Raw genomic sequence first — 16,349 nt, 5'->3', positions numbered from 1 at the left:
TTTTTTATTTTATTTTTTTTAATATTTTTTTGTTTTGTTTGTTTCTTTAAACATTGTTTTAGTGTACATATATAATCTTGATAAACATATATTTATTTAAAAAGTCAATGGAAGAAAAGTCCGAGCCGAAACCTCTGATTGCCGGTATGAACAGGAGCAAGCGTCATGGGTGTGCCAGTGTGAGGAGGGCACAGTCCAGCACTTGGAGCAGGACTTCAAGGCCACGCTGCAACAGCAAAGCTCTTTGGAACAGTGGGCAGCCTGGTTGGACAACGTGGTCACGACAGTCCTCAAGCCGTACGAACAGCGCCCCAGTTTCCCGAAGGCGGCTCGGCAGTTCCTCCTCAAGTGGTCCTTCTACAGGTGAGAGAACGCAGCCACAGGGGCCCGGAAGGAAGTCGCCTATTTTATTTTTTTCCTCCAGTTCCATGGTCATCAGGGACTTGACCCTGCGCAGTGCCGCCAGTTTCGGTTCTTTTCATCTCATCCGACTGCTGTACGACGAGTACATGTTCTACCTGGTGGAGCATCGGGTTGCCCAAGCTACCGGAGAGACTCCGATTGGCGTCATGGGCGAGGTAACCCGAACACATGCTTGACTTAGTAAAACGACTGCATTTATATCTACTGGGGTATGAAAAGTTTCTGAACCTTTCCTCAACATTTCTGTATTACCGTCAAATGTCAAATGAGCTTTGTCTGTGTTTGCTGTAACTAAAAACATCTAAACATTTGCAGGTTTCCATATTTCAATGATGACATACACACAGTGACAAATGGAGAGGAATAACTGAACGTTCACTTTTAATATTTGGTGGCCCAACTCTTTTGCAGTAATGAACTCAATGAGATGCTGCCTGTAGCTTTAGATCAGTTCTGACACAACTATCAAAACTGATTCTCGCCCATTTATCTTTCTCCTTTTGCAATGTGATTAGACGGTTCCTGAGAGACCAATCCATTTTTCCAACCGTTCTAGTAAGGTATTATGGTCCAGTGTCAAAGGCAGCACTAAGGTCCAGCAGCAGCAAGAGTGATGAAGCACCGGAGTCCATTGCCAGTCGAAGACCATTGGTTACCTTAATCAGGGCTGTCTCAGTAGAGTGGTTAGCCCCTGATTGCATAGATTCAAAAAGATTGTTCTCAGATATAAAATCATTCAGCTGCTGTGCCACAACTTTTTCAAGTACTTTAGAAAGAAATGGTAGGTTTGACACAGGTCTATAGTTACATAAGCTTTCTGGATCAAGGTTGGGTCGTTTCAGTCTAAGCTTAATAACCGCGGACTTAAAAGCCGCTGGAACTACACCTGAGGAGAGTGATATGTTTATAATATTTAGAACTGAAGGTCCAAGGACCCCAAAAAGACCTTTAATCAGCGAATCCGGAAGTGGGTCAAACAGGCAAGTCGTCGGTTTGGCCGTATTCACCACCTGTTTAAGATTATCGAGTGAAAGATCACTAAATTGGGAAAAAAAATCCCTGGACAGCCACCATGTCTCTATAAATTTCAGACCTTTAATAAGTGATGTATTTACATGGTCTTTAGAAATCTCTTCCCGTATGCGTGGAATCTTCATATTAAAGAAGACAATATTTGTGTATTATTTGCCCTCATGTCAGTTTTAGATCTGGGGATTTGTCATAATAGTCTGTAGTTTGCAATAATCTGTGGTCTGTGCAGCCCTTTAAGGGCTGTATAAATAAACATGACTTGACTTGTTTTTCTGTTTCAGTTTGACAGCCTGAACAACCTGTCGCTTACACACATCGATAAAGGTAGGCACTCCCAGATCAGTTGGCTGAAATACCGTAAACCCCCCCGGTATAGAACATTTCTCCTTTTTCAGGTGGCGATCATGAAGTCAATTTGCCGTATAGCAGGGGATTAAAATCTATTGTAATGTGCTTTTCCCTTTTCGCCTCACTGCAGTCTTTAGAAATCATAGCGATAAATACAGTAAAAAATATATTATTGTATTGACAAGCTTGCAGTCTTTACGAGGCAAGCTATATTCTGAACTAAAAAAAATAGACAAGAACTTTATATGATGTCGACTAATTGCGGACAGGCATCTTAGAGATGTAACTTGCCATACACACAAACACTGCCGAGGTTTTTTTTTTTTTTTTTTTTTTTTTTTTGGGCTGGAAATAATAGTTTTTTTATGTCAATTTGTAGTTGGAGAAAATGCCAAAATGTTTCCGGTTCACTTTCCATTTCCTACCTCCTCGACCTGAGTTTGCCTTCGATACTATATCTTGCCTCATCCACAGTAGACTCTCCTCAATTCAATAATAATAATAATAATAATTTCCTTGTATTGTCATTCTGTGTAACAATGTACACAGAACGAAATGTCGATTGCACCTGACCCGTTGTAGCGAGCCGATGCAGCCGCAGCCAACAGAGGGCGCCGCCGACCACTTTTTAAGTCTTAGGAATGACTCGGCCGGGGCGCGAACCACCGACCTCCCAGTCTCAAAGCGGGCGCCTTACCATCTAGGCTACTGAGCTGGTACAAACCAACACACCAACAGCAAGAAACCCTTTAGTCGCTATTCCTGATACCTTAGCTGTATCATTTCATCCTCATTATACAAACTTCTCCAAAATCAGTAGAAAAGAGTCTCAATTATTATATAGAGAGTTATATCCATGCCGCCAAGGTGTCCAAAGACGCTAACCTTGTAAGGGTGGATGCAAAATGTTGGCCATCTACAGGGGGGTCAGAAGCCCCGTACTATGTACACTTAAAGACTCTTTCTGAAAATGTTAAGCAGGGTTCAAACACTTTATTGTTTTCTCTTCTAACAGACTATCATGAGTTTTAGATATGTCACCTTACTATTATTTCTTGGCCCATCTAATGCTGACTGAACAAACCCATTTCGGAAATTGTTAAGGCGTGTCCAGGTTTCTATTTCATTGTAATATACATCAATAACGTGGCAGGGAGGAGCTACACGTCATGCGGTGAGGCTGATAAAATGCTGTGTTTTAACTGGCCAAACATGACTATACTTATTTTTTGTTCTTTTTAACAGTTACTGTTGAAAAAATAACTTTGTTCCGGTTCCCATCAATCGTCTCCACGTTGATATGATCGTGAGGGCGCCTGCATGCCTTTATCCATTTCAAACACTTCTTCAAATTAGTTTTCGGCTGAGTAAAACGGACAAACTTCATCCCCTATCAATCGTTATGGATACGTTACTATTGCCCCAGACACATCGCCGAATCATATTGATACAAAACACTTCTTATAAATGTTTCAGGTTACAAAGCTAGAATGAAATAGATTCATATGTAGAGGTACCACTGTACTAGTGTGTGGATCACTAAATCGGCAGCAACCGGCTGTCGTCTGACTCACACACTGATTGGCTGAGAACAAGCGCTGTCGGATCTATGAATTGGCATAACCCTTTTCACCCCCTCCAATGGTTCCAATCCTACCTCAAAAACTACACTCAATTTGTACAATTCAAGTTCTTCTCCCAAAACCCCTCTCCGGTGTGCCCCCAGGGCTTTTTCCTTGGGCCCCATGCTTTCATATCCTACCTCTTCCTGCTAGGCCATATTCTCCATAAATTTAACATTTCTTTCCTCTGCTATGCAGATTATACCCAACTCTACCTTTCCTGCGAACCCATGTTTTTTTTTTTTTTTTTTTTTTTTTTTTTTTATAGATAAAACTGTTTTACATTCTGTGTACAGCAAACTTGGGTGTCCTGAAAGACTCTTAGAAATAAAATGTATTGTTATTATATTATTAACAAAAGGGGACAACATTAGGTGGCTGATTTATAGGGACTGTTTGATCATTTGTGTCAGGTACTCTAGTGGGGCTCTAACCACCCAACATCTCTCCCTCCCCAGATGAGACGAGCGGCATGGACAGCGATTTAGATGATGAGCCTGAGGAATCCGGGGAGCCCTTGCCCAAGCGCGAGAAGTCTGAGCAGGAGATAATCCAGGTGATCCAGGTGGGCGACCCGGTGGTGGGCGTGGTCCAGTCCAGCGTCCTGCACCCACTGCCGCCACAGGACCACTCCCAGCACATATTGACGCCCTCTGCACCCACCTCCGCTATCCGCCACTGCGGCCCCGCGGGCAACACCTACGGCTCCGTTTGACCGTCTCGTGCTGTATTTCCACCCGCCTGTCCGTCAGTTTGGTCAAAATCGGGTTCTGTCATTGTTTTTCTCCAAGTCTGTCCCAAATGCTGCGTCCTCCTGGGAGTTTTGATCCCAGAGGAATTTGAATCACAGGGTTCTGACAAATCGATTTTTTTTTTTTCCACTGCGAGCTGGAAGCCGGTATGTGTAAATAGATCGACTTTTAAGTAGTACAACCCAAAAACTCATGGTGCTATCATTGTGTTCTGTCAACTTGGAAAACTGAACTCGGAGTTTCCCAATTTTAAGAAGATGTGCGCTACTCATCGAAGGTTCGGGATACTCTGCCGGAAGAACCGAAAACTGGGAACTGCCACTGACAGTTATAATGTCAAATATCTAGATGAACAGGGTTTCCTGGAAATGGCTTCATTTGAGTTACGAGTTGAATCACTTTGAGTTACTTTGCCCATATTTCCTGTGATTGTTTTATCTCCTGCATTGAGTAGTGTAGATCTTCTCACAAAATTCCCCTACAAAAAAAATAGAAATTTTACGGATGGATTGTATTGTAGCTGTAATTGATGGGGGAGGTTAACCGGCCGCAGCCTTTGTTCACTTGCTGCATCGTAATTTACAGATTTTTGACAGATTCGCGCAATGCTGCTACTCTTGTACATAAAAACGATACAGTTCATATGACCCGGCTAGACCTGTCCCACCACCATCCACTCCCCTTTGACACTAGCCTATTATGCACTCAGAACGTAACGTTTGCCTTGTCCACGTAATCACTAAATCAGCTGACAGGACACATCAAATCCCTTTTTTCCTCTTTTCTCCTTTTTTTGTTTTAAGCATTCTGTCTAAATTTCTCAAAGGACCAAAAAAAAAACCAAGGCGGCTGAGGGCGAGCCTATAGTTGTGCCATGTTACAGTGCAGAAGGAATGTCAGGGATTTCATGTACCTCGGCTTTATCACAGTGCCTTAACCATACATGCAGTTCTTCGAGGGGTCCCAGTTTTTATTTTCTTAAAACGGTATGCATGCTTTTTTTTGGGTCGACTTAGGCTTTTGGACTTAGGCTTTTGGGACTCCCTGCCTCCACAGATGCGCCCTTTTGCTTTTGGTCCAGATTAGCAGCGCTAAGCTTTTAAATTCTCTCAATCGAAGCCCCACTATTCGCCTCTCACTCCAATACCGACTCCTTTTGCCAGACCCTGCTCCAGTTTATGTGCTTGTCTGTTTTTCGTATTTCCTCTTGGTAACTACTACCAATTATCTTTGTGTTCAATCACTATGGTGATAATCATTAAATTATCTGTATTTAAAAAAAGAGACGGTACATAGCACGAATTGATTTGTTTTGTTATGTATAGTCTTAAAATTTCTCCCAGCACCCTCCCAAAAAATCTTTTTATAGAAATATAATCTGTCAATACTGTATTCCCTCGCCGGACCTCATTTTGACTTTCGCATCCTTGGCGCATCGCAATTTCTTTCTGAGCCTAAGTTCCACGGATAAATACGTATATCGAATAATTACGGCATCACTTTACAAGCGCCTTTATACTCAAACCAATCGGAAACTGCCTTTTGTTTCCTGGGCACTAATGGAAGCAATACAAGTGAATCGTTGGCATTTCTATTGAAAAACTAATTGAATAACCTGTATGCTAGAAATCCGATCAAACACGACCACGGTCATTTCGCAAGAAGATCTCGTATCCGCATTTAACTTTTGAGATTAAATAACTGGTGATTTCGCTCATGTCACTCACCAAAACAATGAAGTACCGTGCTCTTTTTGCTCTCGCTTTAAAAGTGCTCCCTTGCTGCGTCCTGTTTACAAGTTGTGCTTGTAGGTGGATCGATAGAAGCATGGACTTACACTATTTATGGATGGATACAACTGTGGCGTTTTTGCCATGGGGTCAAAATTAAAATGGAAATGTCTTGAAGATATCAGCCAATCTAGATGTCTTTTGGGACGAGTAAACCGGAGTTAGAGTGAATCATTCGTCTCTGTACTACAAGTCCCACAGTGCTTTGCGGCTTAAAACATCTTATGTGGAACTGTAAAGTGCCCAGGTAAAGGGATTAATTGTGTTATAGGACAGAGTATACATATGGTTCCTACTTTGTGGAAATTCACTAAATACATGCAGTTAACAGCAAAATTCGAGGGAATACGGTATATTATGAATACAATTCGAAAACATTGACAGTTTTTAGTTCTTTTCATACTTCCTCCTGTGTCTTACTGTTGCCTTTTCCATTTAAAACGTAGGACATGCAACAAATGTTTTGTTTTCTCCACTCAGACATTCCATCAGTCACCCTACCTCAAGCCAGTGGTGCCGGCCCCCTTACGCCAACCGATCCCTTACCCCTTAAACACCCGCAGCACAGTCTACCCAAACCCTATTGCACACACACAAAAACATCGCACAGAGGAAAAAAAAGAACTGCTTTTACCATTCTCATTCCCATTCATTCAACCCTTTGGTCATCTTTGTACAGTGAGGACCAAAAGAAGTTATTTTCTGATATTCAAAGATATATATGAATATAGATCTATATGTACAGCATATATTCTCAAACTCTTGATTTTCCTTTGGCGTTTTGATTGTGGCGGTAGCTGTGTGAGGTGGACTGAAAAGAGGGATGAAAAAAACAACAAAAAAAGGCCCGTGGACTGTACCATCTATACTTGAACTGTTGTGGATGCTACCATACAGAGTGGAAAATCACCATTTTTGCTGTATGATGTTTATTATTTATTCATATTTATCGCGTTGGACTCAGAACCGGAATAGAAAGACGCAATGAAGTGACTTTCGTTCACTTATATAGTCGGGAGCTGAAGAGGGTGGGTGGGACTTTTTGTTTTCTTTGCCTTAGCGAAAGGGATTTCAGTGCTTTCAATGTGAATCGCAACTCCCTTGTTGTATAAATCCGCAGCACGTCGATGGTAACTTGTATTTGTGCCTGACATTAGAGGAAAAAAACGGCTTTGCTTTTTTTAAACCGTGCTTTAGGAACATCAAGTGCTTTCTTGTCTGTGCTGCTAGAAATGTTCTGTTCACTTTTTTTGTACTTTTATTTATAGGCTCTAGTGCCAGATGATGATTTTTAACTCACTAACGCTGCCAACGGAAATATTTCAGAAAAAAAACAAACTGAGAACAGGCAGCTTCTCTTGACCCTCAGCAAGACTCCAGTGCCTTTAACTTGGCCCCGGACGCCATTTCGTCACGACGACTAGGGGACAAGGCAGCGTGGGATTATTATTATTTATTCATCATGATAATTCATGGGTGTGGTAAGTGACGCTTCTTTTGAATGAATTGTACAGAACTACGTTTGTTTACTTATTTCCAATGGCGGTTGCTCTTTGTTTAATTTCCTGGGGTGGTGGGCGGTATGTGGCTGTGATTTTGTATTTGTTTCCAAGTGCCATCGTGAGTTCACCTGTAGCACGCTCAAATGCAAGCACAAGCATCTTTGGCTTTTGGTTTCAATTCTTCTCTTAACGAAGCCAAGATTAGAAAGAAAATGTAAATATTCCCATGTGAAATTAGGAGATTCTTTACTCTTTTTTTTTTTTTTTATGATGTAAGATATCTAATATATATCCATACGATTTCCATGTCTTTCTTTCTCCGTGCTGTTTGCCCCCCCCTCATATCTTTTCAATTTGGCGAGCGTGTAGGGTGAATTTGTACCTATGTATTTTGAATAAAAACAGGACAACCGAGGGACTTTTATATTTATAAAAACGATTTAGTGTGTCGTATTGCTGACTATAGAAACTAATTTAAAACAAAAAGAACAAAAAAAAAAAGAGAGAGAGAGAGACGTAGTTTGTTTTTCTGAATATTTCAGATCTCCGCTCAGGCTAGCTTACTTAGTGTGGTTGTTTTTTTCCCCCTCCCTCGCCTTTAAATTTTGTGACTTTGTCTTTTGCGGTAATAAACGTTTTCTTGTCTAAAGCACGTCTCCTGTGTGTACAAAGCAGAATCTTGGCACAAGGCTGTTTGTTGTGCCATGAAATTGTATTCATGCATTTTGTTCATTTCAATCTCTTGATATCTAACTTTTTTTCAAGCAAAATATCCAAGTGGTAAGAAAAAATGAATGGAGGATCATTCCAAACGGCCATACTTGCCGTTATAGCATCCCTTAGAATTAAATCCATCCATCCATTATCTATACCGCTTATCCTCAGTAGGGTCGCGGGGGTGCTGGAGCCCATCCCAGCCATCTCCGGGTAGTGGGCAGGGGGCACCCTGAACTGGTTGCCAGCCAGTCGCAGGGCACACAGGGACAGACAATTCGCTCGCTCATTCACACCAAAGGACAATTGGGACCGGCCAATTTACCTAACAAGCATGTGCCCGGAGGAAACCATGCAAATTCCACACAGGAGGTTCAATCTCATGACCTCAGAACTGTGCCGCACACGCGCGAACCACTGCGCCGCCGTGCTGCCCTAGCATTAAATTATTTTCATATTTATGCAACAAATTCAGGCTTGGAACTCGGAGTACACTTGACCCCGACGCCTTATGACATTTTTACTTAACGGTGTAGAATGAGATGTTTTTTTTTAACCCCTGTACTGCATTTTCGCCACCATACAGCATTTACAAATTATTTCTCATGCCCAATAACGTATGCAATTACAACTCTTGTGCGAGTGACGATGCCTGACTGCTATTGGTCGACATCATATAAGATGCTGGTCTGCTATTTGGTTTACATCACGTCATCATGAAGGGGTCGATACCCTATTAGCGCAACAATGCCTTTCTCTCTTTTGGTCCAGGTTAGAATCTTAAGTAAAAAAAATAATTTATTTTTTGCTACGGGTCCCAAGTCTTGGCTAAAGGGAGAAGCAAAAACATAACCAATCACCTGTGCCCACTCCTTTGGGGCCAACTGCCTCGGACTCTGATTGGCTCCCGGTCCCTATTTAAACCCACTTCTGTCTGTCCCCTTTGTGTCAGTCCACCTGCGAACCTCTGTTTTTACACGGCAAGCCTTTTTTTTATCCTGACTCCCGCTTGTCCCGTTTTTGCTCCCGTTTGTCTCCGACCCGTTTTGATTCCGACCACGTCTGCTCTCCCGCCCTGACTTACGACTCGTTTCCGACCACGTCTTGCTCTCCCAGTCCCAGCTACCGACCCGTTTTCCACCCCTGACACCGCCATTGCTCGCTACGGAAAATCCACTTCCGTGTTCGGATCACAAGCCGAGTACAAGAGCGAACACCGGATCGTGGGCGCACTCCTTCCTCGTTCCTTCAATAAAACTTGTGGTAAACATTACGCGAGAGGGTCCTGTTTCCGTTCTGGTCCTGACAAAAGCTTGAGATGATAAAAAAATTCACGTTCCAGAAAATTGTTAAGAATAAGGAGATAATTAAAGCAACAAAGTCTACTAAGGGCATGACAATCCTTGCAAGTAAAAGTTTTAATATCAATTTTAGTTGTGATAAGTTTTTTCTGACGGGCAGCACGGCGGCGCAGTGGTTAGCGCGTGTGCGGCACAGTTCTGAGGTCGTGGGAACCTCCTGCGTGGGTTCAAATCCAGCTCCCGGCCTTACTGTGCGGAGTTTGTATGTTCTCCCCGTGCTTGCGTGGGTTTCCTCCGAGCACTCCGGTTTCCCCCCACATTCCAAAAACATGCATTTTAGGTGAATTGGCCGGTCCAAATTGTCCCTAGGTGTGACTGAGCGAGTGAGTTGTCTGTCCCTGTGTGCCCTGCGATTGGCTGGCAACCAGTTCAGGGTGTCCCCTGCCCACTGCCCGATGATTGCTGGGATGGGCTCCAGCACCCCCGCGACCCTACTGAGGATAAGCGGTGCAGCTGATGAGATGAGAAGTTTTTTCTGTTTTTAATCATGGACACCTTCAAAGGATATTTCCTAGGATGCCAGCTCGTTGTTTTGACTATTACTAATCTCTACCAGCCAATTATGTTCCTGTTCTTTGATACCCACACCCTTTAGAGCGGGTCTGCTTTCGTAACATAGGAGGTCTGATCAAAAGAAAGTTCTGTGTGGCCTTTACAAAACATAATACTTTCTTACCCGATGGTTTCTCTCCCTGTCCTCCTTGCAAGTTCGAAATACATTGAAGTCTTCTCTCCTTATTTCAAGTGTCTACTAAACTCCAAGCATATGAAGTTTTAATCCTCAGTCTCATCTTTGAATGAGCACAAAAAATACTGAACCAATTATGAAGATGCCAATACTATAATGGCTCAACTCCCTCCCTCGATACCTTTTTTTTCTGTTTAAAATCTCAAGTAACAAAACTTTGTTGTTTTGCTACGGGTCCGCAGACTTACAGTGATGCTAAATGGGGAAGCAAAAACATGATAACCATAGTAATAAAGCTTGAGTTGATACAGAAATACACATGCATCGTTAGGGTTAGGAAAATGGCAGTGATTAATCAATGATCAAGACAATTATTAAGCAACAAAGTCCACGAAGGGGCATGACAGTCCCTGCAAGTACAAGTTTTGAAATGTAGTCTATTTTTGTGCTTTTTTTTTCTGTTTTTAATATTGGACATGTGTGTTATTTTGACTACTCATGTGGACTGTTGCTCGTTGTTTTGAGAGTGACAATGATGTCACAATTGGCCAATCGTGTTGCTGTTTAGTGTGGATCTGCTTTTGTAATCCAGATGATTTAACAAAAAGAAAGGGTCCAGAAGAGGATCTTTAGAACAGGTTGGACTTTCTTATCTGAAGGCTTTTCTCTCTGTCCTCTGTGCAAGTTCAAACTCCAAAAAGGTTTTCTTTCCATATTTTGAGTGTCTACTAAACAACAAACGATAAGTTTTAATCAGTTATCTCAACTTTTAATGAGTGCATGAAATACTAATGAAATGAAATGATCTGCATTTATATAGCACTTTTCAAGTCAATGACTTCCCAAAGCGCTTTACAATGTGCTCCACATTTCCCAATAGTAGCCTTGCCGCCATGTAAGGCGCTAACCTTCTTATTGAGGGTATTAGGGGTTCAGTGTCTTACCCAAGGACACTTCGACATGTAACACGGACGAGCCGGGATTCGAACTGGGATCCCTTGATCCAAAGACAAGCGCTCTACCTCCTGAGCTACTATCCAATAACAAAATTCAATTCAAACAAGTGACACCTGGCGAATAATTTTATACATTTGACTATAAAGAATTTTATTCATTTGACTATAAAGGATTTTATACGATTGACTCATAATGCAATGAAGATTTTCACTGAGTAGGCTTTAGTTCAATGACAGGTCAGGCTGTTCCAAATGCAGAATATTTTGTCTAGTTCTGTTGATAACGACTCTGACGGAGGGCGGCAGGCGTTGTTTTGAGAAACGTTCGCCATTGTTTTGAGTACTATAGACATCGGGACGCTCTTCTACCAGATGGTCAAGCCCAGGGGGCTTCCTTGGCGCGCCCATGGGAGGAGTCGGCACGCCATTATGCGGGGAGAAGATGGCCAATAGGAAAAAGCAAAAGGACTTGAGAAAAAGGCTTCCCAGAGGCTCCAACGTCACTCATTTGGCCGTTTTCGATTGGAGTGCATTTAGTTAAATTGTTAATGAAATTACATCTGCCCCCGTGTGGAAATGTCTGCTTCCTGTTCATCTTTTCCCTCAAGAAAAGTGCGTGCATAAATTGTTGTGTGAAGGTAGGTTGTGTTAGGTTAATGGAGTCAGATAACTTATCCGAACAATTTGGTAAACGCTACATTTTGATAGATTAATTTCAACACTGGGCATAGAAGTGATCTTTGAAAGGGTGAAAACAACAGAATGTAAATCAAGGCCAAGACAATCATAGCTGACATTGACATCCAGCTGACACTACTGAGAGGAGTTAATATTTCTCCGTTGCTGTTATCAGTTTCCGGCTGTTGACAGCCAGCAGTTAAGTGATGATGCACTGTGTATTATTTGTACAGTTGCCAGGGGCCTCAGTAAGGTCAGGCAGAGCACAGGGTTGAGAAAGAGAAAAAGTGCTGTGTTTTTCTCCGGACCCCTTAGTACAGTTTTAAACAGGGTTGGCTAGGGTTACTTGAACTGGATTACTTTCAATTACTTTTGGATTACTCCAATACCAAATACGCTAATAAGAGACAAAAGAAACTAAATATGAATAAAATGATGACTCACAGCACGTGGTAAGCTTTCTCTCCTGGCTTTGATCTCTTTGATCTTCGGCCAAACGAACATAAAATGCGACAGAAACAAAATGAAAATAAATCCAAACAGCTTTCCAACATCATTTTTGCCGTTCCATGTATTCCGTTACTCCCCAAACCTGCACAAAATTTAGTCATTTTATTCATATTTAGTTTATTTTGCCTTTTTTTAGCATATTTGGTATTGGAGTCATCCAAAAGTAATTGAAAGTAATCCAGTTAAAGTAACCCTACCCAACCCTGGTTTCAAATTATATTAGACTCTCGGGAAATGACCTGAATCAGTTCTGATTTGGGGATCGCTAGGTGAAATAGTTGTAGGAGGAAAGAGATCTGGTGTTCAAATCCCAGCAACCCCAGGTAAAAACATAAAAATTGTATGTACATGTTTAATATTAGAAAGCTTAAATAAAGTGCAGGAAATTAAAGACATATACCTTTGCCTTTACTATGTCACAGAGGACATAATATCATCATTGCTGAGGTCAGGCTCATCTCTGAAGAGCAAGATAATGCTGTACACCGAAAAACAACAGTGACCAGATGATGAAGGTGCTGTATCTGAGTCAGATCACTAAACTTCTCCTGCTATAAGTAACCATGGAAACCAGTACTGTTTCATGTGGGGGGAGCAAACCCCAACCTAAAAAAAAACGTCCTGGAGAGGGATGGGCGCTTCCAGGCTGTACTTGCCCAAGACGCACCACAGGAAATGGCGTCCTGGTGACCCTGGCGGTAAAAGGGATCTGTGAGGCGTGAACAACATAGTGTACAGTAAGTACTAATTTAAAGTCAATATGTGTATATGATTAATTAAAATTATAAATAAATGTAAAAGGATTGTATTTACTTATCCTGGTACAGTGGAGTTAGTGGGTGGATGCAGAAGGGGGGGGGGGGTTCATGGCGGTTTTAAACTAAAACTTGTTTTTAAAACTTGCAAGGATTGACAGGAGTTTAGAAGATTTCCTATGTTTAATTGCCTCCTTATTCTTGTCTCGATTGTCGGCTAGTCACAGTCATATTCCTCAGCGGGGCTAAAAAAAATTGTGACTTTTTTGTCTTTATCATCTCAAGCTTCATTTCCATGGTTATGATGTATTTGGTTCTTCCTATTGCATCACTGCAAGCCTCGGGAACGCTTTGTTTTTTGTTTTATTCAGCATCCTCAAAAAGGAGTGGTCTCAAAGATATGTTGTAACAATGGTGTAAAAAAACACTTGGGGCTTTATTTACACAAACTGAAAATGTTTCCATTTGTTGACACCAAAACCTTTGGACTAAAGCATTGTTCTATAGCACAGATCACTCAGAGAAGCACAAGAGAAAGACAAGCTGCAGGTTGAAACATGTCAACTTGATGTTGCCAAAGCCAGGTGCCTCGAACAAAGACACTGTACTTGTATTTATTTTTCTCTCTCTCTTTTCTCCCACTCTGTCTCTGTCTCTTTCACTCTCCGTGTCTCTCTTTTTCTCTTCCTTTGTTGCTCTTTGTTTCTTTCTCTCTCTGTGTCTTTTTAATTTCTTTGGCTCTAACTTCGTTTTTTTCCTTTTCTCTCTTTTCTCTTTCTCTCTTCCTACCCTTCGCACTCTCGTCTCTTTTCTTTCCTTCTGTCTTTCTATTACTCTTTGGATTTCTTTCTTCCTCTCCCTTTCTTTTTCCCCTCTCTCACGACTTTTTATCTCTTTTGTTTCACACGCTCTCTCCCTCTCTCTCTTTTTCTTTCTCTGTCGCGCCCTCTCTCCTTTTCCCTCCCTGTTTCTCTTATTTCTTTGTGTCTCTTTTTCTTTCTCTTTAATATACTAGTCTGGCCCCCAGACAGAATGTTTGTTCTATCGTGTGGCCCCAGAGTTAAAATGAGTTTGACACCCCTGTTCTATAGAGTTGCTGCGCTCAGAGTTCTTATGAGTGCTGGAAATCTTTGAAAATGTTAGAATTTTTATCTTGTCTTCAAGGTTTGAAAATGAATGCATGAATTTTGGGCGAAGTGCATGCAAATGCTTAAGTGGTGCCATGCTTCTCGGCACATTTAATATTTAAAAAAAACAAATATGCTTAAAAAAATGATACCAACACGCCTACACTGGTGGCTTCACTTTGCCATTAAATTACTTCCCTTTTGATTAACGGAAGCTGGCATTAGTTTGTATTTGGTGTGTTCAGGTGAAGCGCCATTGCCCAACAGGTGCAAGATATCGAGATGGTGCCGTTTTAATGAACAATGGCTAGAAAACGGGAAATACAAACGATGGCTAAAACGTGGAACAAATCCACGCACAGCATTCTGAAAAATAGGTAAAAAAAAACAGAACTCCAACTCTTTACAACGGGGGAGTCAGTAATCCACGGAGGTGACTAGCTTAACTATGATTTATTTTGCCTACTATGAAATTATTAAATGTTTACTAGTGCAAGGATTACATATCAATTATTGACATTTATTATGAGCCATCGAGATCATACTAATATTTTTTTCCTGCAGTCCAAATTATTAAAATGAGATGATTTAGTACAATTTTTCACTGCACTACTGCTATTAAAGGTCAACAAAAACATAGTGCCAGAAAACATCCATAAATTATTCATTCGGAAAGAGGGAAATTATAACTTAAGCGGCTGTAGTGAATTCATAATCCCAAAGGTGAGAACCACCAGGAAAAGTATGTTTGTGTCTGTGTGTGGAGTCAAACTTTGGAACAATTTACAAAACGAGATCAAGCAATGTCCAACTATATACCGTATTTTCCGCACTATAAGGCGCACCTAAAAGTCTTATTTTTTTTCAAAAGCTGAACATGCGCCTTATAATACAGTGCGAATTATTTATGGATCAATATTAAATTTGCAAGGTCTCGCAACTTACGCAACAGCCGCCGACTCGATTTTCCCCCGAACGTGGAGTAGTCCGCGGTGTATGCTGGGATTTATACACCGGCGTTTCATTGGTCAACCAATGTGTCAATCATTATTTGAATCGATCGCTATTGGCTAAAGTTATTCGGAGCCTCGGATTGGCTAGAGGGCCAAAACAAAGCCTGCAATTGGCCGAAAAAGATGTGTCAATCATCCGTTACATCGATCGCTATTGGCTGAAGTTATTCGGAGCCTCGGATACGCTAGAGGGCCAAAACAAACCCTGCAATTGGCCGAAAAAGATGACTGAATAGCAAGCTTGCTAAACTTCGCCATGAAGAAACATGTTTCATTAGTCTGTATTTGAAAACATTTTACTCTCCTGGATTTACTACACTCACGGTTGTAAGAAGACCATGATTGCGTATCATTATTGAACGTGAGAACTTAGGTGAGTTATGCGGCTTTATATTTTTCCGGTATCTTGTTTTAGAACGATCTTGATGTTCCTGTGATGAGTTGAGTGAATTCAACTCAATTCCAAGTGTTTATTGTCATATGCACAGTAAAGTTGCGAGCGAAAAAGAAAATAGAAACTAAGGAATGGTTGGCATTTCTTGAATTCCAAGACTTTAACCTTCTGAATGATATATATATTTGCTTCTTTGCAAGCTTTGGGAATGTTAAGGGGGTAATCAGTTGGACTGAATCATCTGACTGTTTTGTCCACGTTCCCATTGTAGCGCCTTATAATCCGGTGCGTCTTATGTATGTCAAAAATAGGACCAAAAACTATTTTTGGGGGGTGCGCCCTATAACCCGGTGCGCCCTATAGTGCGGAAAATACGGTACTTGTTCAAATTTAAATAGAAAAAAACATTACTGGCGGAATACAGAGATGAGGAGGCTGGGGTACGAGTGGTGCGGGAGATTGGGAATAGTTAACTTTGTGGTATTGTTGCTATTCTTATATCGTAACTGTTATTATTAATATTATTACTATTATCATTGGTGTATTTAAGAGGGAATATGAAGGGGCAGGGAATATAAGCATTTGCTTCTTACTACCCCTTTTCGAACATATTATGTAACATTATTTTGTTGTTGAGTTATTGTTTTTGTTCTGTTTTTATTTCGATGTTCGAATAAAGTTTTC

At 41.3% G+C, this 16,349-nt stretch overlaps 1 protein-coding gene across 1 annotated transcript in view; it reads left to right on the top strand.

Annotated features, from left to right (window-relative positions):
* rfx3 (regulatory factor X, 3 (influences HLA class II expression)) overlaps positions 1-8,118 on the top strand; it is a 50,132-nt gene extending 42,014 nt beyond the window's left edge. The window contains exons 14-17 of the mRNA XM_088356225.1: positions 155-363; positions 425-578; positions 1,737-1,779; positions 3,884-8,118. Coding sequence (XP_088212351.1) covers positions 155-363; positions 425-578; positions 1,737-1,779; positions 3,884-4,140 — 663 coding nt within the window. The 3' untranslated portion in view covers positions 4,141-8,118. The remainder of the gene's footprint in view (positions 1-154; positions 364-424; positions 579-1,736; positions 1,780-3,883) is intronic.
* Positions 8,119-16,349: the final 8,231 nt, after the last annotated feature.

This window comes from Urocampus carinirostris, chromosome 16 (assembly GCF_059441175.1).
Source record: "Urocampus carinirostris isolate Australia breed hairy pipefish chromosome 16, RoL_Ucar_1.0, whole genome shotgun sequence".
Lineage (NCBI taxonomy): Eukaryota > Metazoa > Chordata > Actinopteri > Syngnathiformes > Syngnathidae > Urocampus > Urocampus carinirostris.
Note: the sequence above shows the minus strand (reverse complement) of the source record. Positions and strands in the feature narration are given on the sequence as shown.